At 39.0% G+C, this 25,033-nt stretch overlaps 1 protein-coding gene across 1 annotated transcript; it reads right to left on the minus strand.

Moving 5' to 3' along the window:
• Positions 1-7,578: 7,578 nt before the first annotated feature.
• Positions 7,579-20,579, minus strand: LOC103376827 (neuroligin-1-like). Its single transcript, XM_008307358.3, has 8 exons — positions 20,573-20,579; positions 19,868-20,080; positions 19,463-19,729; positions 17,044-17,405; positions 15,339-15,499; positions 13,219-13,375; positions 12,675-12,752; positions 7,579-11,828 (listed from the first exon to the last, which is right to left on the minus strand). The coding sequence occupies exons 1-8, from the start codon at positions 20,577-20,579 to the stop codon at positions 11,232-11,234; spliced, it is 1,842 nt and encodes a 613-aa protein (XP_008305580.2). The 3' UTR covers positions 7,579-11,231.
• Positions 20,580-25,033: the final 4,454 nt, after the last annotated feature.

Genomic DNA, 25,033 nt, shown 5'->3' on the forward strand with positions numbered 1-25,033 from the left:
TTTTTAGTCTTACTTTTACTTATGGATGAAGTGCATGGTTGTAGCTCTCGGTTTTCCGTCATGTTTAGTCTCCGTTGTTCATCCAACGCCAAATCGAACCTTGAATTTCCCGACGTTTTTAAAGAAGTCCGGCTTTGAATGTGCGTGGCTGAGCTTTCATGTCCGCTGAGGCTTCTTTGCAAAATGTCTTTAGGTCCAAGTATCCTTAGTTAGTCCAGACGTTATCACATGATGAGAATAAACAACAAGGAAAGCAGTAAATGCAGTAAATGCAGTTTCTTCCAGGACAGCCACACAGCCAGTGTTCACACGATGATAATAAACAGCAAGGAAAGCAGTAAAGGACAGCCACACAGCCAGTGTTTTTGTTTGTACCGGGATGTTTAAAAATAACGTCACTTCTGTCCCGTGGTTTGACGCAAACATTTTAGGTCCGGCGTGGGTGTTCCATCCCTCATCATTTTCCGTGTGCACCGGAAGTCCAGTGTTTGAGAAACGTTTCCGTCTTGAAATACAATCCATAGTGATTTTGATCCGCAGGTGCATAGAAAACGCCGTTCTTCACCTACTACTGGCTCTAGCTCGACTTTCAGTTCACGTACAGTTCAGTTGAGGTGAGGCAGAAGACTATTTGCCTCCAATGCTGACTTTTCTCTGCACTATTGGCACAGCTCGCCGCAGCCTCACCCAGGAGTTCTGCCCTGTATTTCAATGAGAAATACCCACATTTTTACTTAATAACATGTCAAAACTGTGTAGAGTCATACTGAAAATGCATCTTTAACACATATCGGTGGAACATATTAATGTTTATTTTATGTGTTTGTTTCTTTTTTTTTTATCATAATGGCAGGTGAATCACCTTTTTTCTCCTTTTTCTTTGGACTTTATTTTTTCCAACAGTCGAAGTCTTGGTGACCCCTAGAAAAAGAAAGTTGACCGATACCCTGCATGACCTAATGCTCTCTCGCCCTTCCTTCCTGCAGACGACCTTTCGGCTAGTTCGAACTCTGAGTCTCCAAGAGAAAAGGCACAAATTCAACCAGACTTAACAATGTCAGAAAGAAAAGAAAAGTCCTCTTGGCAAAGACGTATTAGGACGGAATATTAGAGAGCAGCAAAAACTGTTTTTGACAATCATACTGGTCCCTTTATATGTATTTGGTATTCTGTAACAAAACTCTCTGTCTGCATCCTCTTGATAACTGACAGAAAGGCACAGACTGACAGCTTGTTCAAGCACAAACAGGGCCAATAAGGGAATTCCAGATGAAGGGTCTACCCCATGACACCTGATTTACAATCCATGGCAGAAGGGGGGGTGTCAGAAAATTGGAGGGAGGAAAAGACAAAAAATACAAAAAGAGGAAAAAAAAGAAATAAATATATATAAAGAAATGTGTTTTTCTTTTTTTGAGTAACAACTGTAACTTGGGTATGATGATGCCATAATCTGTGTAGGCCTGCTGTTCTATCAGATTTGTATGCGTTGTCTACTGTATTGTGTATTAAATGGTATATCATGTTTAAAACTACCTGGTGTTCTATCAGATTTGTATGCTTTGTCTACGGTATTGTATATTAAATGGTATATCATGTTTAAAACTATCAACTGCTTGCTATAGTGATTTGTATACAGTTATCTGATTTAAATACATACATACACATGCATATGCACAATAAGAAATTGAGAAAAATGAAGAACTCTATATACATTTATTGTTTATATCAACAATACCATGTAAATAAAATGTTTCAAAAAAATGAATAAAAATGCATTTAATTGCTCTAAAAATGGGCTTAGCTTCATTTTTTGCTAAATATTAATTACTGATTCTATGCAAATATTTTCCCAAAAAATTCTTTAAAAATAGAATGTTCCAAAAGCATGTAGCTGAGCCCATTTCAATATTTAAAATTAGGAAAAAAAACTATATTTTTTAGAACATCCACCTTTGATCAACCCTGACATCCATGTAAAAAAAAAGTCCCAAAAAAGTCGAAAAATGCATTAAATTGCTCAGAAACATGTAGCTAGGCCCATTCAAATGCCTAAAATTTAGGAAAAAAAAAAAAAAGTAACATCCATCTTTTATCAACACTGACATTTATGCAAATAATTTTCCCAAAAATTTAAAAAATGTTCCCAAAACTTTTATAAAAATGCACTAAATTGCCCAAATGACGTGGCTACGTCAATTTTAATTCTTAAAATTTAGAGAAAAATAATTTTTTTTGAACATCCACCTTTCATCAACAATGTCATCTGTGCAAATAATTTCATGTCAGTGAAATTTAACGGGGAATACGAAAATCTTATTGTGTGATATTTCAGTTTTTCTTTTTTAATAAATGTGCAAAAAATTCTACATTTCTGGTTTTTTTTTTCTGTCAAGATGGGGTGCTGAGTGTACATTAATGGGAAATAAAATGAACTTTTTTGATTTTAGCTGCAATGAAACAAAGAGTGACAAATTTAAAGGGGTCTGAATACTTTCCTTACCCACTGTATATAGAATATATAATGAAATACATATATATATATTAAGTAAAACACAGGTAACTAACAAGGAATCCTTTGCTATACTTGGGATTTGAGTTCAACCAATAGTCAACCAATAATAGCAACTGTTATGTAAATTTTCAGGGCAATCATGTCATGCAAATTCTGGACAACAATGAGGGGACGATACTTTTAGAAGTTCGTTCCAGAAGTAACGCTGTATGGTGGAAGCTTCACATGACCAACAATCGGTCAACCATTACCGGGTTCACCAGGCTATTACTACTATAGTTTGAGGACAAAAAAGGTAGTGTTACATTAGAGAGTGGAACATCTGACAAGACAGGAGTGTTTGAAGTACACCTGCGATTCGTTATCATGTCGAATCAAATTCCCTCGTGGCACGGCTTTGACCAATCTGCCCGCTGCAGTGAAGGCTTTCATCAGGGAAAATACTCATGTACACAGAAATCATAAATATGTCAGATGCTCCTTCACACTCTCAGCTGCTGCTCTTCAAAATGTCATTCACTCTCCAACGTAATTTGTTTCTAATAATTGGGTAAGAATGTAAAAATGTCACTGCATTCCAGTATGAATCCTGATTGATTTCCCACTAACAACGAAGCAAAATGGCAGTTTTTAGATGTGTGTGCGTCTGTGTGTATACACACAGATGCTAAAGATATGAAAGAAATGGCAACAGGCCTTATGCGCAGATAAAAATTAAAGGTATGAAAGAAATGGCAACAGGCCTTATGTTTCCATGTCCTCGCTTCTGTAGTGTTGGGAAGACCGAGTCTTTTTACTGACTCGGATCTTTTGCTCTGGAACAGTAAATTGAACGAATCTTGAACGGGTCATTTCGTTCATTTTTACAGCAGGTGGCGCTGTAGCCCTCCTGTGATCGTTGTAAAGAAGGCCATAGTTCTCAAACACTAAATATTGAAGGCGGTCTCTGGTAGCTTTCACGTGACAAATGAACGAGATCGGAGTACGAACGTACTGTTCTCCGCACAACCTGACGTGTGAACGATGAACGAGAACAAGACAAATAAACGTGCAGGATGAACGAGAACGAAAAAATGCCAGTTCAGTCGGCGCTGCCTGTCACGACAGCTGCTGGAGGACAAGTGAATGTAAAAATCATGTTGACAATTCTCTAACAACCCCCCCCCATTTACACTTTAAACCTTGCGATCCCAACTATCCTCCCTTTGGAACTGGGTGTGGGGATCCTCTTTGTTTTCTCCATGGTCGGTCAGAAATGAAAAAGTGTCTCTGATGAGAGGTGAGGTCCTGCTGCGCAATGTTTACGATGCAGGATTCCGGAGAGTTGAAAGCCAGGCACTGCACTGATATTGTGTAACAACCAGTACCTGACACATGCCTCCCATTAGTCCAGACAGTGGTTTTAAGCCCTCAGCATTGCCAGCCCTCAGCTTAGAGTGTTAATTAGCATTGCACTGTCAACACAACCCGCTCTGTTTCCAACAAATCCAATCTTGCTCTAAACAAATTGCTGGAGTAATTACATTTCAGTCAGAGTTGATGTGTGCTGTTGTGATTCTATTAATCAATTTAGCAAAGGGCAGCCACAGAAAATAATAAATGACAACTCATGAGAGAGAAAGAGAGAGAGAGAGAGAGAGAGAAAAAAAACACAAAAAAATATTAAAATCATTTATTGTGCTCCAGAAGAGTAATTTCTACTTAACCAGAAAGAAAGACAAGTGACAAATAATGTACAATACAAATGCCAGCCCAGATCACATAGTGTCCCATGTTTCAAATGGCATTCAAAAAAAACAAAAAAAAAACAAAAACAAATCCACTTTTTTGGGGGATTTCAGACTGCGAAAGAAAACCTCTCAAGATGAATCTGAGGTTCGGTTGTTGTCAATTCGGTTAAGGTTAGAAAATGGCACATTGTGTTACATACATTCGCAGTGCTTGTACTTCCCCTCCCCCCCCCTCCCATCACAGGGCAGATGCACACTGGGAAGTGAAACATACCCCTAGAACAGGGTTTCTTACATTTTGTGTGGTTCCAAAGAGTGTGGGTTTAGTCTAATCCAGCTTGTTGTAACACACGTGGTTGTCTGGATTGAAGAGAACTAAATGAACGCTGACTGATTTTCTTTTTCATTTTTCAATCTTTCTGACACACAGCTTAAAAAAAAGAAAGGGATGATGGATAGGTTTTGCCTGCAAGCCATGCCCAGATGATTAAATCAAATCATATTTAAGTCGTCTTCAAATCAACACATGGTTGAATGGATCAAAAAATAAAACAAACAAACACAAGGGAAATTAGGCACATTGCAGAAGTTATTGATGAGAGTAGAGCTGAAAAAATAAGCTGATGGTAAACTTCTAATTGGTGTAAATTTCATCATCGTGAAGAGGCTTATTTACTTTAGTATGTCTGTGAGATGCTTTAATCAGTCAAATCTGGTTCCAAGTAACCAATTGATTTTTATCACATAAGTATGACTGATAATAATAGTCATTCTGTATAGTCTGCTCTCCGTGATGTGCATGACTGCACTGGGATGTGGTGGTTTTTGTTATAGCATCCGCCTCACAAAAATGCTCCGAGAAAACGAATCACAAGATGTATTTTTCGGAGCCTGCTAGATCGAAATGACGAGATTTTATACCACATTACGTGTGGATTGATTCATATGGGTCAGGACCAGACCTCCAGACCACCCTGTCATAAAGGCTATACGAGTTTACCTTTAACCCTCGATACATTTTCTTAGCCCTTGAAGCTCACATTGTAAAAAGCGTGTCCACGTACTTAAAAAGTTATATTTTTGTTTTCAGGAAAAATAAATAAACATGTCTCTAACATTTCGATGAAAACCAAGTCATGTATAATTGATTTCATTAAAAATGCTCAGTAATGTCTGTGAGGTAGGAAATGGAAAACGACACAAGTAGCCTGGAAACGTTGATTCATTTGTCATTAATGTTTAAATACGACGCACCAACATCGCTGTCATAGCTGATGGCGGCACTCTAAGTGTTATGTCAATTGCGCTCATCGGCTTCTAGCCAGAGGTTTAAATACAAACGTGTACGTAGCAGTTGAGTGTGTTTGCTAAGGTCCAGTGCACCGACTTTACTGATAGACCGGGCCGAGTTGCACAAGTTAGCAAAAGGCAGGTGACTGATTGAACTGCGTTAACGGAGTCAAAGATTGCATTTATAGCTCTTCTATCTCTTAGCGCTGTGGCTAGTTCGTTTTATGGTTCTGCACTGATGTAAGCGGCACATGATGCGGGAGTGACATGGTATTTTATTTGACCTGAACCGTCGTAGTTTGGTTCATGTAGACACAGACGAGTACGTCTGAGTGGAAAATGCATGTAGATTTGGTAGAACCCACACCCAGGTTAGGGGGCAGTAATGAGCAGTTCGCCTGCTGCCATTGAAAGAAAGTTAAAAAAAAATCTCACTGTGCCGAAAATATGGTCAGTTTCAATGATTTGCAGGAGGAAGACCCTCCGCGTCGTTTACGTCTGCTGCGTGGGAAAGTTGACCCAAAAATTTAGCACTACGCTTCAGTGTGATTGGTTAGGAGTACAGTCCACTGTGAGATAGAAGAAAAGAAAAATGAAGCAAACAAAACATAAGCATAAAACAAAAGAAGCAAAACTAGAGAGTTTATGTAGATGCATAAATGACTAATTGGCCTGTATCTATTATAATGTAGGGCGGTGTACTTTAAAAACACTGTTCTGGTCATTTGAGTTGGCCATGATAAAGCATAGTACATTGACTTTACACCAGCATTTCCACATTGAATCACGTATTCTGAGAGAGAGAATTCTTTTTTGGCATATGGGATCTTGCATTAAAATGCATTCTAATGCATCTTGCATCAAGCCAAAATAAAAAAATAAAAAAAACCCAGAATTTTTTAAACTTCAATTTAAAAACCTGCAGGTGCCACACTTTTGTGGGTGTCCTTACACGTGGACTTTTAATGTGTCTATTTAAATTTAGCATTCATCTTCATCAATCATTAATAAACATGACCCTGTCATCGCTTGACTACTCACCCATCACTGCAAATGAATGTTTGATTTTCTGGCCAGGCTTCAGTCTACGCCTAAGAATGACTGGGTTGGATGCTTACTAACGACGGGTTGCTCGATACAACTTGATCATGTCCAATACCACAACTGCAACTCGGAGTATCTGCCCATACCAGTATTCATCCCATACCTTCTTTTCTCCTGCCGTTGTGAGGTGATAGTGTCCTTGTTCACAGCATGACATTTGGACTAAGTAATGGATCAATTTTGACCAATTCTGGACCAATACCGATCCTTAGTATCAGATCACACCATCCCTACGAATGACCATAACATCTATATTTCCATATATTAGTACCACCTTCCTCCTGAATTGAAAGGATTTCCTGTTATATTTTAATTATATATTGGGCAACCAAAGGTTCATGTTTAAACTGTGTATTTTGAAATCATTCACTTTAAAAATACTCCAGTTGTAACTTTAATCACCAATGCAGTAACTTAACACAGTAGTCCAAATGGCCAATGGAGGAAATGTAAGAACCCAGTGGTGGTTTGAACAGGTAACACTCCATTGCTGGAACCAACCTAATTTGATATGGCCTTTGTGACTGGTGCAGGTTGGTGGCCTTCGAAAACGGTTTGATCGCAGCAGAGCTGGCAGCTTGATCCTTTCGCTGTATTTTCCGAAATAACACACGCCTTGGACATTATCTGGCCATGCACCGAGGGGGGGAGAGGAGGGGGGGGGCTTACATTCATCCACAGGTTTACAGCACAATTACAGCCAAACCACTGTTTGGCTTTTGGCAGGCATGGGCAAACTAAGGCCCGGGGGCCAGATGTGGCCCGTTCAACTTTTTCAAAATTATATAATTTATCTGTATTATCATTATACTTCAGCCTTTTTCCTGCAATTCCCATGCAATACCCCAATAGGTGGTGTAAAAAATGGTAAAAGCATTTTAGCATTTTAGCCTTTATGCATGACTTTTACAAGTCATCTATCTGCTCCTGGTGTTCAATTTTAGGACAATTGTGGCCCGCGAGTCTAAAAGTTTGCCCATGCCTGATTTTGGGTGTTTTCCAAGATCCCTTACCATATCTTGGCAAATGAACAGTGTGAAGTCAAAAGATTCTAACATGAGAAAAAAGAAAAAGCAATTTCTCTACATATCCTTATTTCTTCATGACACTTATCATCACATGAATCCCTTTTGAAAAATCACGTCAAGTTATCTTTGCTGTGTCTGAGGTTTGTCTTAGTTTTTTTGGGGAAAAAAAAAAGATTTGGATCAAAACATTTTCATCAGCTTTGTACTTTGTAAAAACTAAAATGATAGAACTTGTCTTGCTGTGAGCTACAGTATGTTGCTGTGAACCAAAGTGAAGTGATGTTGGTTTTTTATTATAATAAACAAATCTTCAGTCTGTTTACAGTGTGTTGGGCTGTACAAAACAACTTTAAAACAAGTAAAATAACAAAGGCATGTATGTCTGCGATGTGTACAGCAGGGGTCGCCAACCTTTTGAAACAGCGATCATTGCAAGTGTAACTGATTCAAAAAGCACAGTAACAGTACAGTTTTTGATCCTCTTGATGACTAGTTTTGTTCTTAGAACCTACCCATGGGCACCTTAGGTAGTCCAAGGGGCGCTACCAGCTATCCCCGTGCACCACATTGGTGACCCCTGGTGTGTAGTACTACATAATACATGTTTCTTTTTTTCTGGTTTGCTTTTAAGCCTCATACCCCATAACAGCTTTTCACTGCAACCAATGGCAACCAACTGGTCGAAAGCTATCACTAAAGGTGTTTTCCTAGTACTGAGTGTTTTATTTCTCTTCTAAATGGTAGTTTAGTTAGGAAGGTCAACAATGTCATCGGTTTGGAGGTATTTTAACATCAGTGACAAAGACAGGGGCATCTTGAAGATTTGTTCTGTTATGGTAGGATCAATTTAGTAAAAGATTTAAAGATGTGCCATACCGCCGGATACACCAATGGGTCTTCTCAGTTTAACGCCACAAAGGTTCGATGAAGACTTTATGCCCCACCAAGTCATTTTTAAAGATGTTAAGACTTGTTTATCAAACATTGTGTGTGTTAATTACTTTATTGAAACTTGGAAATACTTCACTTAAAAGTTAGAGGTTGAAATCCGCTACTGGTGTAAAAGCTCTGCTGACTTCGAAGTAGCCTTCTGCTAACGAGAAGTAAACGATAATGGCTGTAAGCATATACATGCTTGGTGTCCTCACCGTGGTTTTGGTTGAGCTCACAAAAAGACCTCAAGTCACCTTATTACCCACACAGCAGTACCTCCTATGTGACATTGCCATTCGGTTCACAGCATATTAAAATCCAACCTCAAGAAGTATCGGTGACAATATTCGGTATGAGCCAGTATAAAAATGTAAATACTCCTACTCCTACTATAGGCTCGTACAAAACAATGACAACCCTAGTTCGCACCTTTCTTGCAATCACAACCCGTCATGCTGACCGCTAGTCTTCAAGTTTCCAATATCGTTTCAACAGATTCCCAGGATACATTTTTTAAAAAATTCCCAAAAATCTCCACATATTTTAGCTTCTATACACTCTGTCGCATAACGACAAAATATTTTATCTGTTCCTTTGTTTTCATTTCAGTCAAAAGGATTTCCCAGTCATGCAGCTTATCCGCTGCAGTATTTCTTGGGGTAACACGCCACACTCGATCCGCCCCCACGTAGCTTCTATCTATCAAACTTTCTTTTTCTGTTGGCTTTTATTGATAGCTTTGCTGACATAAAGATTTTGGCAGACAGGCATCGCAGGATACGGTGAAAGCTCTGTCGGCGCAAGGAGGACTCATGTAGCTCAACAAACTAACCTGGCAGTTAGTAATTAAACAGAAAAAGGGGATAAAATAAGACGATTAAATGTGATATTCTCCTAAAAACTGGCTGATCTGGCTGTTGGTCTTACCTGACCTAGAAAGCATTTTGCTACCTTTTAAAAAGTAACTTGTAGAAAGTACGTATTTTCCAAAAGTGATCAAACCTGGGTTATACTGCACTGGACCAGAACACTTCCTTTCATCCACAGCTTCACAGTTGCAGTTTTACACAAGGGTATCCGGTGTAATCTGCCTGTGCTTTGCCTGTGAATTGTTTTGAGTAGAAATGTGAGTTCAAAGAGCTCCACAGAACCTGACCGGATGAAGTAGAAAGTAAAGCTAGAAAGTAAAACTCAAGAGATTTTTCTGCATTTTCTTTTTTCTTTTTTTTTTTCTCGTTTTACATAAATATGTGTTGAAGGCTTCACACAACATCTCTCATCCTGTTAAAGAAATGAAATGTGTAATGGAATAAACAATGCGGGTAATTCTATACGGTAAAGTGGTCATATACTAGGTACAATAGCAAATAACACTGTTTTTCAACTGAATAGACAATGAGTCTGATTGATACACTGTAAGGTGATTTTAACACTATCAAAAAGTAGTACCAACACACAGATTACAAAACTAGTCCTTATATGCCTTTGTCCTTTGTCCGGAACACATCCACGACCCGAGCCTCATTTTTCATCGTCCGGTGAGGGCGTCTCCTGTAGTCCAAACAGGAAACTGTCAGATATGACTCCAATGCAAAGGAGAGGATGAAAATTATTCTTAATAATGACATAATCAGCAGAGCAGCCATCAAGCAGATAAATTGTCATGCGCATCGTGCTAAAATATCCAATTATCCTTTGTCCCCAAGCTCTTGGTTGGAACTGCCAGAAAGCCAACAGGTGGATCCTCTTGTCCCACATGTTTAGTCCTGCCAGCAGAGTTGCGGTATAGGTGTCAAACCTCCTAAAATATGAGGGCCTTAATCAGCCTTGGTGCTTAGCGTACAGGTTCTAGATATGTAAAACCGTCTTATAGTCGTCCCTAATTTCCAAAAATAAAATGGATGAAAATCATCTGTGATCACGTCTTACTCAAAATGATTCTCTTGTGCATACGGCGTTTCTGTATTCCTCAGTTTTTCCAGTCCATCCATTTGTTTGTTTCAAAAGTTCTTTTCGCCTTATCTTACGCAGCCTCCGGTTTTCAAAGGTAGGTGTCCTCTCGACGAAAAACTTGAAGAGCAGTGCCACGGGAAAACGACGTTCTCTTTCTTTTACAAAGTGCTGTTCCCACCTCAGAGCTGTCTCTGATGCTCTGCTCTGCCTCCAGATGATGCTGTCATTTGTTCCCAGAGGCCACATCTGTTGCAAGAAAGAAGCAACTATACCTTGTTTTGCTGCAATATCAGTAAAGAAAAAAAAAACAAACATTTAGAACAGTAATGATAAAAAAAAAAATCATTTTTTGTTTAGGTTGTGTTTTTTTCTTAATCTTTTCATTTGTACAGTTATTTTCAAGTTTTTTTTGTTTTTGTTTTTTTACAAAAACATAATTATTTATTTTCTTTTTCTTTTTTATCCTCTAGTTGAAACTCCCCAAAATCCCTTGAATTCATTCCTTTAGGTAATAAAAGGATATTGTACTATCCCACAGGTGTCTAATATCTCCAGGCTGGTATTTCAGCATCTGTTACGTCCATGTTCCCATGTGTGCCATTAGTCCCTGCTGCAGTTGTGGCGTTAGCTTTTAGCTTTAGCCTTCGGAGTCAAACCTGCACGGCAGCATTCAGAGGGCTATACCCGGGTGGTGGAGTGTGAGTGTGGGTGCGGCAGAGTGTTATTCTGCCCGCTGCCGGGGTAGGTGTTGAAAGAGTGGAGTGAGGTGAGCCCCCCTATGTTGCTAGGGATCATGGTAATAGTGTTTGGTGTCATGAGCGGGATGTCATCAGGCGAGCGCCTCATGGCAAGAGTGTAGTCTGGTGGGCAAGCAGTCCTCAGCACCACATCATGTGAATGCAGGCTGTCCCCAACCCCTCTGCAATCCCGATCCAGATCTGAGTGCTGTTTCATTTGCAGGGACATAATCTCCTCCTCCTGAGTGTGGGCCAGATCATTGGTGGCACTTCGCTGAGGGCTGCAGTGCCGATGGACGTCGTGCCGTCGCTTGTCCTTCTTGTAGTAAAGCGCAGCGAATGCCAGAATGTTGAGAAAGAGCAGAGAAGCTCCGACGGCAATTGTTACTGACAACTCGGTGGAGTAATCCCGTTGGTCCACCAGGTGCGGCTGGTTTTGGATGTCTTGGGATTTGGTTGGGAATGGAGTTGGGTTTGGACGTTTGGTGACCAGAACCTTGGTCTTCGGGGTGCGATTGGTGACATCTGGTGGAGGGACCTAAAACCACAATCACAACAGCAGATTTTTAGTCCTATTAAGTTGACTTTAGTTGATGTATTTACTTTGATTTGTAGTCCTATTAAGTTGACTTTAGTTGATCCTAATCTTAACATAACGTCAAATTTTGCTTAAACCAATATTGTTTCTCTTTCTTCTTATAAGAAAAAGCATGTTCTGTTTTTCATCCCATTTAACCCTCGTGTTGTCCTTTGGGTGTAGGTGACCCAGTGGGTGTGTGTGTGTGCATGTGTGTGCTCCTGTGCTGCACAGTTTGTGTCAACTTTTTCTCATACTTTGATTCTGGGACAAATGCAAACCCGTTGCGAGGACACTGGGTGTGTACAACATGCAAAGGACAACAGGAAGATAAAAATGTTCTAATTGTAAAACAATAAAATTAACAATAAGTCCATGTTTTTCCCCTATATTTTCATGCTGGTATACATAAGTATATTAGATAATTATTATTATTTATTCACATTCAAAATCCTGAACATAAAGTGTTCATCAAGTGGGCCAGGTTGAACTGCCTAGCGGGCCAGTTTTGCCCCCTGGGCCGTATGTTTGACTTCCCTGATTTAAACAATGATTTAGTTACCCTTATAATAATGACCAGAAGGAGAGAACCAATGTAATGTAACTAATGGTTTCATTATATTATTTTGGCAAGTTATATATTCCTTCTCTTGCGGTTCACACATAACACAGATTTTTTTTTTATTTTCAGCCAACCAGCCTTTATAATAAGATTTTACATTTTTTCATGAATTTGAAAATAATATGAATATAATAGCATGTATTTCTCAGGAAAAAGACAAATTATAAGAAATACAAGTAACCAACCTTTGTTGTGGTGGGAATCAGCTGAGTGACCTCGTTGAGGCTATGCAAATGAGGAACCAACTCCAACCATAAGTTGACCTGTATTGTGGGTCAGGGGTTAGAGTAAAGAGCTTTAATCACGATTATTTGGCAAAAAAAAAAGCTACTCTGCAATTATTTGAATGAATGCATTTGTACAACAGTCTACAAAAACTGTATTTTTTAGGAAGAAAAATATGTTTCAGAACAGTTAATGTTTGACATTCTTTTTGATGACACTGGTGCGTGGCACTTTGTTCTATTCAGACAGTTCATAAAATGACAATTTTAGGTTTAATTACTGCCATAAAAACGACAACGTTTTTTTCCACGTGGATTTACAGTGACCCATCTTACAAGACATGGCAGCCTACATTAAGTGCAATATTGAATTTACCAATCCTTACTTACAAGGACTGACTCTTGGTAGATGTTCTCTTTAAATACAACATTACTTATTCCTGCCACCCGTTGACCTGATGGAATATTTCATTTCAGACTGTTTCCGTTTGATTCACGGCTTTACCTTGTTGGCGCGATAATGCTCTTTGACCCGTGGCTTCAGGCCAATGTGCAAGTACAGTTGGTCTTTCTGGTTGTATCGGGTCCAGGCCACCTCTTCGAATCGATTGGGTTTGGTGTGGATGAACTTGGTGTCTTGAGGGACTGGCTGGTTCGGGTCCCTTCAAAAAGCAAAAGAAGTCGGACAATGCAGATGTTGCCTTTTTTTTTTTTACTATTATTTAAACCTGTTGCTAATGTTGAGAATATGTGTATATATAAATATATATACATACAATATATACATATTCACACATATACAGTATATTTATATGTATTCATCTTCTACTGCTTATTCCTTTTCAGGAATAATTCAGGAGCATTTTCAGGGTCGCATGGGGGCGCTGGAGCCAATCCCGGCTTTCTAGCTGTCATGTTAGGTATAAAGGTCCATTAAATCTACTGAGAGCCCCATTGTCTGGATTCGGTATAAAGACCCAGTCAGACTTATTTAGGAACACTCCTAACCATTCAAATGAATGGCATAAATTCCCCAGGTACCCAGCATCCCCTGTCAATTTAGGGTTATAAATGGAGATCATTAGATACATTTCCTTCCCCCAGGGCCACAGCAATGAACACGAAAAGCCACGTTTCTACAATGACTAGTCTACGGTCTACAATCACATCCATGATTATATGATAAATGGCAGCGAGGGACAGACAGGGGGGCGGATTGGATTTTAATTTTACTCTGTTAAAAAGATCTTTGGGCTAAGACCATTAATTAAGACTGTATTTGAGGACATGTAGGGGTGGGGGATCTGCATAGAATTCTGATTACACTGAACAGTCCATAAAATTTTATAGCCCAATTCACTCACTCCTCCTGGTCATGAAAGCAGTGAAAACACAATTACAATGAAATTACCTACAACTAGGTGGTCTTTCAGTGGCAGCTACTTCAAGAGTCACTTCAGGAGGAAACACACACAAAGATGGTTTTAACAGCCCTTGTTAGAATAATGATATGTATCTGAATGGGCTGGATGGGCTTTTAGGCTCATTATAAGGTATATATCTTTTTATATGACTAAATTTAGTCAAGACTCATTAATGAATAATGTAAATTGCTTAATTTGCATTTATATTTTTATCCCACCTTTTTCAACGTGCGCCATATTACACTCTTGTCAAATCTTGAAAACAAATATACACAAACAGTGCTAATACTAAATTGGTGAGTCACTGCTGCTAAAATCAAGCTGAAGGGCTAAAAATGAGTGCTACAGCAGTTTAATTAACGCAGTATTATATTTAATCAGTTTTCACTTGGTTCATCAATCTGCGTAAAGTAAAAAAATAATTATAATTTTTATAATATAATTTCACATCTAGAATGTAGATGGATTGGTCCTTAAACCCACCTTGTTACCTCACCTTGATAATTTGGGATCGCTTTATGATTGAGTTTCACATTCTCCTCAAATAATAGACAACAAAACTGCATCAACAGATGCTAATGGTTATAGCTGAATAATCTGTAACAATATATTTTTAATATATATTTTTTTGTCTATTCTACATTAAGATTTCGAACAAATATATCCCATGCTTTGGTATGTAGACCAACCGACGTCACAAATAGATGGAAAGGAAAATGGGTGAAGCACAGGACAAATAAGAAATATTTTAAAATGATGGTACCCTCTATTTTCCTGACTCCCATCTTTTTATTATTACCTTCTACCTCATTGAATACTCTCCCACGCTTTATCATCCAAATTCCAAATTTACTTCCCATGTCCTCTTATCTCCTTTGACCTCGAGTCAAGCCAAACACAATTCTTCTAGCTACCTTTATCACCAAGCTGCAAAAAAATGTTCTTGCCACCCTTTACACAAGTCTCTTTAACTCGCTTTTGTGTCTTTGTTTTTAATGTAAATGGTTGTTTTTTATGTTCCAATAGGTTCCAACCTATCCCTATTTTCTTCGGGATACTCATGTGTTGCCCATGTGTTGAAACTGACTGCCAAAGAGGCCAATCCCAGGAGGACCTCTGGACAGCTCACCGGTCCATTGCATGGACAACTATAGAGACAAATAACCATTCACACTCTTTGGACAGTCATGTCAAAACATACCCAGTTTTGGCGAAGTTTGTCCAGTATGTCATTACTACAGCGCTGAGCATTACGTCGTTCTTGGAGAAGTTACACGGAAACAGCTCAGTTGGTCCGATCATAGGCAATCCAAACACATATGGTATCTCATCTCCGTGTGATGCATCTGCCCATGGTGGCACCTGAGAAGTGGAATGTGAAACAGAACAGTATTGTTATTTGTGTGAGACAAGACCATACAAATCATAGTCATGTTCTGCTGCTGTGCAAATTGTAATGAGACATGGAACAAAGACATGAGAAAACACAGTATTATTTGTCTTCTTCCGCTGCTCATCCAAGTCTGGATCACGGGGGCAGCAGTCTTGGCATAGTAGCCCAGATACTGCTTTCCTCTGCAACTTCCATCTCAACTTCCAACTCTTTCTCCAAGTGTTCCTGGGATAGTCAGGAGGATGTAATCCCTCCAAAGTATCCTGGATCAGCCTTGGGCCTCTTCCCATATGAAAATCTTCAGAATACATCCCAAAAAAGATGTCCAGCAAGCATTCTAACCAGATATCCCGCCATTTCAGCGGACTCCTCTCCACATAGACGAGAAATTGTTCTACTTTAAGGTACAGTTCTTGACCAGTAAGGTACAGTAAGTAAGGGTAGGGATGTAAATGGATTGGAAAATTGAGAGCCTTGTCTTTGAACCTAGGTCTATTTTTATCAGAACTGAGTCAGCCTCAGTGCCAATGCCGCACCAATCTGTCTGTCTGTCTCCCATTTCATGTTCCCTACCTCGCATAAAACACATAGAGACAATTGGGCCACACTCTCCTCTCTAACCAACAGTGAGAATTTCCATCTTTCCTGACTGACAACCATGTTTCCGATTTATTGCAACCACCCTGGATCCGATGACCTGGTACCTTTGGGTATAGTTGTGTGGCACATAGGTTTGTCCCATGTACTTGTAGCTGGAACACATTCTTTGGTCCTGCTTTTGAAAAAGCGTACCAACCAAGCAAGTCTGCCACCACAGGGCCAACACTATTCCAATAATACAATGACATGTGAACCAAGACACCCCTACAACATCCAAAGCCTTTAGGTTCTTGTCCACCCATTGGTGTTTGATAGATGACTAGTAGTGCCAGCACAATATATCACGGGACTCTTAAATTTCTAGTGGATCTCACTACTGCATGACATTTCTTTTCTGTAGGTCAGCAAAAGGGACTCAAGAAAATAAACGTGATAAATGTGTTATCTTAAACCAAATTTCACTGTTATGTCAAAACCCGAACCCACAATCCTGAGAATTGAAATACTATTGAGAACCTGATAAGATGTATATTTGTATCGGTATGAGTCGCTGCCACCTAGTGACTGGAGGCTTGTAATCATTCAAGCATTACAGCATTTGCACACTTCTGTCCAGCGTGCCACATTCCATTAGAAGCCCCCCGCCCCAGTACCTCACTCCACTATTTGAGAAGTATTGCTGTACACACGCATCGTTTTATGATTTAGTTCTTACGTGGTTGCCCTTTTTATTACTGAAAGAAATTACATTTTGTTTCCCCTCACATTGCATATGATTCCCCTAAAAAAAGTAGTTTATTTTGAACAGAGAAAAAAAAACAGAATTTCTATAGATTAACATTTTAAAATGAGAGCAAATAACTGTATATCTAAACTTTATTTTCCCAGCAGAAAGCATCAGCTTGAGTCTCACCTGCTCTGTCTGACAGTGGTGGTAGAAGGCGTAGAAATATGTAGGAGACCCAAAGCTGGAGTGTAGGTCGGCTGTGGCAACAGCAGGTGCAACCCATTGGTGATCAGTGAAGAGCGCCAGCAGGGTCTTCCGTCGAGTCTCTGGGTTGTGCCTATCCGCCCAGTCAGTATACATGAATTTGATGGTCTCTCTCAGGATGTCCTTACCCTCAGGGTAACCATAAAGGTCGTCCACAAAGCTGGACACGGCGTAGTCAAAGTCATTGGCTTGGACCCCGTTTTCATTGTCTACTATGAGCTCCACGAACTTAAGACCCTCGCCTTGGTTCACACCCAGCATTATATCGTAGTTGAGGAACTCTCCTGGAAAGAGATGGGAGTGAGAATACAAATTTAAAAATAGCAAGCGCACGGTCAAAAAGTGTCAAGTGTCTTTCCAAATGATGCATCTTTCAGCGAAATCTAAAATTCAAATGATTAATATTATGTAACAACGAAGCACAATTCCACATAGCATTGATATGCAGAGAACACGATTTGGTGCAGTAAGTTGTAAGTATTTGCCGGTCTCTGTTCTTTTGGTTGGCTTCCAAAAACACACCTTGATGTACAGCAGAGCAAGATGTAAAAGATGAGATTAAAGATTCTGCGCGGTATCTCTGGACTGCAACCTTGTGTAAAAATAATTCAGATGTTGTACCTGGAATCTGTTGAAACTGCTCTCTGGGTTTTTGATGCTCTGATTACCACTGGCATTACTGCTTGAAATCCCCCGTCTTCTCTGCCTACCTTCTCAGTCCCCTGCATTTTTTTTGTTTTGTGCTTTTTATGTTCCTTATTCCTGATGTAACTGACATAAGATTTTAAGATATATAACTACCTACCTATAGCTTACCTTGGATGTTTGATATATATACGCTATGCCAGGTTAGTTGGCCATTACATAACACATATTTATTAATGATAATGTGATTAAAGGGGTTCAAGCGAGGCAGTTCATTGCATTGGTATTTACAGCACTGGATGGAAAATTCAACAGCTGCTGTTAAGAGTTGCTCTTGATATTGGCTTGATTTTTTCTTTATATATACCTACATAGTACCAGGCGCACCAGTATCCATGATTTGAGTATTGGCTGTTTAGGACCACTTCCTTCTTAAATTCCTACTTTGTGTTGATCTCTGATCTAAATCTACTTATGGATCTCCTGTGTATTGCCACTGGTTGATCTGTTTTTCTTGCTCTTGTCCGAGAAAGAGAAAATAAGAAAACTTGGGTGTTCCAGTCAAAGCTGAGGGTGGGTCTTAGGCAGTCTCTAGAGTCTAGAGGTAAGATCGACTTGTTTTTTCTTTGGGCTGCTGCTTCTTTATCACACACTATTTCATTAAGGCACAAAAAGATTAAGAAAAAGGTGCTTGTGAAAAGTAAATCCGTACCTTGCTCCATCAGTATCTGAGGGTCATCAGGTATAACGTCTCCATCGATAACAGGACCAAAGGCGATGTGGTAGCGTGCGGGCTGTATGTCTTGATCGACCAGCTTATTTGCCGGTCTCTGTTCTTTTGGTTGGCTTCCAAAAACACACCTTGATGTACAGCAGAGCAAGATGTAAAAGATGAGATTAAAGATTCTGCGCGGTATCTCTGGACTGCAACCTTGTGTAAAAATAATTCAGATGTTGTACCTGGAATCTGTTGAAACTGCTCTCTGGGTTTTTGATGCTCTGATTACCACTGGCATTACTGCTTGAAATCCCCCGTCTTCTCTGCCTACCTTCTCAGTCCCCTGCATTTTTTTTGTTTTGTGCTTTTTATGTTCCTTATTCCTGATGTAACTGACATAAGATTTTAAGATATATAACTACCTACCTATAGCTTACCTTGGATGTTTGATATATATACGCTATGCCAGGTTAGTTGGCCATTACATAACACATATTTATTAATGATAATGTGATTAAAGGGGTTCAAGCGAGGCAGTTCATTGCATTGGTATTTACAGCACTGGATGGAAAATTCAACAGCTGCTGTTAAGAGTTGCTCTTGATATTGGCTTGATTTTTTCTTTATATATACCTACATAGTACCAGGCGCACCAGTATCCATGATTTGAGTATTGGCTGTTTAGGACCACTTCCTTCTTAAATTCCTACTTTGTGTTGATCTCTGATCTAAATCTACTTATGGATCTCCTGTGTATTGCCACTGGTTGATCTGTTTTTCTTGCTCTTGTCCGAGAAAGAGAAAATAAGAAAACTTGGGTGTTCCAGTCAAAGCTGAGGGTGGGTCTTAGGCAGTCTCTAGAGTCTAGAGGTAAGATCGACTTGTTTTTTCTTTGGGCTGCTGCTTCTTTATCACACACTATTTCATTAAGGCACAAAAAGATTAAGAAAAAGGTGCTTGTGAAAAGTAAATCCGTACCTTGCTCCATCAGTATCTGAGGGTCATCAGGTATAACGTCTCCATCGATAACAGGACCAAAGGCGATGTGGTAGCGTGCGGGCTGTATGTCTTGATCGACCAGCTCCTTATAATGTTTCCTCTGCAGGCACATCACCAGCTCAACTGTGTCCTCAAGGTTACAGCCCACCTTACGGGCCAGCATTCGTGCATATTTTGCTGGTTGAAAACTGACAGCCCAGCTGGACAGAGCTGTGCCGCTTTGAGCAATGGCTCTCTGGAAGAGACCTGGAAATGCAAATGGCAAAAAAAAAAGAAAGGCATAAGCACTATATAAACTAATCACAAAGGGCACTGGCACCTGTCAATGACTATGCAAACGTGATCAGAAGAACAAGGAGACCCCAAAAATAATCATCTTTTAACCTTTAGTGGAGTTGCTCCATCGGTTGCCCTCGGAGTAGTGAGACAATGTGAGAAGGTTGACACAGGAGGCTCCAGCCCCAGAGCCAAACACAGTGATACGTAACGGGTCACCACCAAAGGCTGCGATGTTCTCACTCGTCCAACGGAGAGCCTGGATCTGGTCCAATAAGCCATAATTGCCTTTCGCTGCCTGGTCACCAGTGCTAAGGAAACCTGCAGTAGAGCACACAAAAGGACAGGATTAGTTCCACCTATTCTTGTATTATGTAGAGAGAAAATGGGAAAAAAAAAAAAATCTTATTGTATAAACTGTTACATTTTTCATTGCCTTTTGAAAGAAAGTATTTGCAATGGAAATCTATGAAAGGGTTTCTTTAAATATTGTCATTAGATCATTGTCACACTGTAAAAGTATTTTGAGGAAAGATATACAATGTTTAGGTGTAATATCAATCTTTAAAAAGGAATTATAAATTCAAAACAACTGACAGAGTCACTCATAAGTGGCTTGACAAACGCTTCTGGACTAGAAAGAGTATTTAATGATTTAAGAGGGTTTTTTTTCCCCTTTAAAACCACTCAAAGTGAAGATACGGTGAATATCACACACAGAGACTCCTGACTTTTAAAAAGTGTTGCCTTTTTTTTTTTTTTACCTTACACACACTTTATATTTCATTTAAAAATCAAGAGATTTATTTGTACAGAGCATGGTGATACTGTATACTAGGTTTGGGCACATTTTTTGATTCGCCAGCCACAATGGCTCCTAAAATTTGACAGGGGGGCCGGGTCAGGAGCAGATAGATGAAGGGTTAAGATAAATGACATGTAAAAGTCATGCATAAAGGCTAAAATGCTAAAATTCTTTAATCCTTTTCTACACCATCTGTTGGGGAAATGCAGAATATGCAGAAATATATTGATAATATAAATTATTAACATAATTTGGCGGGCCGGATAAGGCAAATGGGCCACATCTGATTTTATATGTATTACAATTCTTATAAAATAATTTATTGTTGTTGTATATTACACAATGAGATGGAAAAACATGGCCGTTATAAAGTGATGGATATAAGAAAAAGGGTTCACAGGTACATCACCAGTGATCCATAAATAGTTTTTATTATTCATACTAGGGCTGTTAAACAGTAAACGTGTTTAATCCGATTAATCAACATTCCTGGATACATTATTACTCAATTACAATGTTTTTATTTGCAACTAATTGAAACGATAGATAATTACTATAGAAATTGTCGAGAAAAATATGCAAGGAATAACTCGAAAACTTTGCGTCATAAGATTTGTAGGTTGTGGTAATTGCTGTAGAAAACTTGAGGGAGTTAATTCGGTGACGCCCTTGTTCTCACCTAATCAGTCCACAATTGCCCACAATCAGTTTGACAACTGTGTCAATCAGCTTCAGCAATCATCTGTAGACTAACTGCCCTGAGCTCAGTGAGACTGGTCCGACGCAGGTTTGAAACCCTGAAAGTTGAGGCCTTCACAAGCACGTGCAAGTCATTATGATATTATTTTTTAGCTCAAGCTGCTTCATAACAGAAACTTTCCTGCAGTTTGTATAAAAAAACCCTGTGTTTCACTCTGTGTATATGGTAAATGTAAAGTAAACGGACGGTGGAATTACCGGCTAAACTGTGTGCTTTATTTTGCCCAAGTGTTAAAATGTATTTAATTTTTAATCTGATTGGTCTAGATTATGTATCAAACTCAGGCCCGGGGGCCAAATCTGAAACAATTCTGCATTACATATCAAAAGAGAAGGGAAAACATGCACAATTTCAGTGAATTTTTAATTAAATATTAAGTGTGACCGGTGGCTTTGTCCCAGTTTTTTTAATTTTGGACCACTGTGAAATTGAGTTTGACACTCCTGGTTTAGATTATAAAATGATTTCACAAATGATTTAATGTAATTAATAGATTAATTTGACAGCCCTTTATATAGACATAATGTCAACCATTGAAACCAGAGTTTAATTGACAGCTCGATTTTAATCGGGGGAAAAAAAAAATTAAATTATTGAGCTCTGTTATTAACAGGAAGTTTAATTCACAAACCTTATTCGCAGAACAAAATAACACAAGCACTCCAGTACTTTAACAGTTGACATTTTGATAACACACTCAACACAAATAAACAGGCCACGGTGTCTGCAAACTCTCGCGCTGACAGACACATCCCTCATGACTATTTAATTAAGTTCATTCATTTTCCATTCCCTTTTCACCAACTTATTTATTTATATGCGTGCTCCTTGATCAAAGCCTAATCTGGTGGAAGCAACGGCAGCCATCAACAAGAAAGCTTTTAATTGATTCAATTTAGCTGCAGTGCGGGGATGGGTTGGCAGTCAAAAAGAGAGAGAAAAGAGAGAGGCAGGACGATTGGATGATTAGAACGCCAAGAGCGGTGCACGGGGCAGGAGGAAAGAGGCGACACAGACGTAAACATACATTTTAACCAAAGGATTTTCTGTCGAGGTAAAACAGCTACTTGTTGGTGTTCCTTTTTTGAGATCATTCGTTTGTTCGTCTGTGTTGTTTCTTCGTAGGTAAAGGGAGCCAAAAGAAAGTAGAAAGCTTAGGGATTTGCAGGTTGAATTTGCTAAGCAAAAGTGGATTTATTTTTTTGTTTGTTTTTGTTTTGAATTGATTAATTCACAGCCAGTACGTGGTTTTCTGGCAGCCTTTTTAATTACAGAAAAGTCAGACGATTTATGGATTTAGTGAACCTTGAGTCCAACTCTTAACAGATTATAGAATTTGTATGATCTGAATGTTAAGGCACTGCCTCTAGGAAGACATATTGAGTTCATCCTGACACCCAGACGTCGGTATTTTTCTAGTAAATCTTGATATACAATACATATTTTGATTTTTTTTTTTACCTAAAGATAGCAAAAACATAAATACTATAAATAAGAACAAGCTAAAAACAGATAATAAAAACACATTGTGTTCATTAAAAATGCTCCCTTCTATTGTTTTGTGAACACAACTTCAAAGTAAACAATGTTATGGTTACGTACTTCATATTATCCTGCCCCCTAGTGATAGAAAACAAGATGAAACTCGAGAGTGAACCGTGAGTGGATTAATGTTAACAAATATAACAGGAAAAGCTGTGAGCCGCGGTCTCAGCCAATCAACTCCCTCGTGTCACACAGACACGTTCGACAGACACATTCTTTTGCTGTTCATCTGACACCATAGACCACTATCTCGTACAAAGATATATATATACATATATATATCTTAGAAGCTCGATATATTGCCCAACCCTGGCTCAACCCAAACCATGCAAGATGTTTATTTTATCCTTGTTAATATTTATTTGAAGGTTTTAAAAAAAAAAAACATTTCTGTATAAAGAAAAAATAGTCTTCAAACTGACGCTGTCATCCAATTATACAATGTCTCAATTAAACTAGGAAATATACAAACCGTCTCCTGCTTTCCAGTACAACGGGTCACAGTGACACAGAGCTATTACCGTGCTCCAATTAAACAAATGAAACAAATGTTGACTAATACTTTTTCTCAGAGCAACAGAGCAACTCGTGTATCATAACAGAACAAATTTATTTCCAGCAAACACATCGAAAGCTACTTCTAAACTTTTGATATTGTTCACCTGCTTAAATGAACCAAACAGACACTAAAGTCCAGCAGGAAAACGTAACACGAGTCATCGCTGACTGGTTCACAGTATGATAGCAGTATCAATTCCATGGTATTACTACTCTTTCAACTAACTCTAAACTCACAGTATCCGTTTAAATGGATCATCAGAGTATAAATTGACCACCAACCGCACCACTATTTGAGAAGTACTGCTTTAAGGTACCGTAAAATTAAAGAGATACGTTCATGTCACATGACCACTGACAAGAAGGGAGCAGTGGCTCCATGTGATCAAAGTCATTGGTATCGAACAAAACTGACGAAAACAAAGAAAACTGTGTAAAATCCCAGTATCACCCACCAGTGTGTACTGGACATGAGGTCTGTATACTGGTTAACACTTCCACATTGGAAACACCAACTATGCTGGAGCTCCAAACTTATGAAAACACACCAACTATGCTGGAGCTCCAAACTTACAACAACCATTCAACATGCTTCACTGTTCACTGTTGCAGACGCTTAATATTATTGTAGAAGTATCCAACGACCCAATTACAGCACATCCTCTCCTCATTTATATGGGTATGGTATGGTTTACCTCTAATACAGTCAAAACATTCTCAAACGTCAATATAACAAACACAACAACTGTTTGCAACGTGTAATGCAGGCTAAAAACAGGTTGACCTCTGTAAAGGGTCAGTTTCCATCTTTGGGTTTGGCTTTATTTGGGATTTGAGCTCCTGACACACTCAATCTTCGTGTGGTGTGTAAGACGGATTGTACGTCGCAAAAAGCAACCCCCGGTGTTCAGAGAGGCTACAATATGGCCGTTCAGCCTTTAAGCTTCCAGGACCACAATAGTAAAGTAAACCTTAATCCAGGAATCCAGCTCTAATACCTGCTATCTCTGTCAAACCAGAGAAGAAGGCCAAACGAGAGAAAGATGGGATTTTCAATACTTTCTCGCACACAACTTTTGACAGTCACGGTCTGTATGTTATAATCCTCTGTATTTCCTCCCTCTCTTTCTCGATCTGTCATTTCCGGTCATGATGCCAAAAATAATTATTCGAGAATGTCCGCTTGAAGGATGGCTGGGCGGGAAGGTCACAGTGCTCCGTGAGAACAAATGAGAGTTGGATAATACTGTGGTAAAACAACGGAAGAAGAAAACAAGAAGATGCTGATCATGCATGTAGTACTTTGTACTTGAAATGATGAGCACACAGCAACAGATTAGTAAAACTATTTAACCATACAAACGGCGACCTTTTCGAAAAGCAACCGGGAGTTGGAAAACACAGAGCCATGTTTCAGTTGTAGTTAAAGGATTTGATGATAAAAAGGCACAAAGGATATAAAAGACATATAATCCTAAAAGAGTAATGTACTGTATAATACAATCATATAACAAGTCTTTACATACTCTGAATGTGAATATCGTACCCACCCAAATAAAGACATATATAGCTATACATTTATCCATCCATCCATTTTCATTCGCTT

The sequence above is a fragment of the Cynoglossus semilaevis genome, chromosome 2 (genome assembly GCF_000523025.1).
Source record: "Cynoglossus semilaevis isolate Cse_v1.0 chromosome 2, Cse_v1.0, whole genome shotgun sequence".
In the NCBI taxonomy this organism is placed as follows: Eukaryota; Metazoa; Chordata; class Actinopteri; order Pleuronectiformes; family Cynoglossidae; genus Cynoglossus; species Cynoglossus semilaevis.

Excerpts from the sequence above, each read along its gene's own strand:
- LOC103376827 (XM_008307358.3), bottom strand. Across the intron at positions 19,730-19,867 it reads ATGGAGCAACTCCACTAAAG|GTCTCTTCCAGAGAGCCATT; the intron begins GTTAAAAGATGA and ends TTGCATTTCCAG. Across the intron at positions 11,829-12,674 it reads TGATTCCCACCACAACAAAG|GTCCCTCCACCAGATGTCAC; the intron begins GTTGGTTACTTG and ends TTGTGGTTTTAG.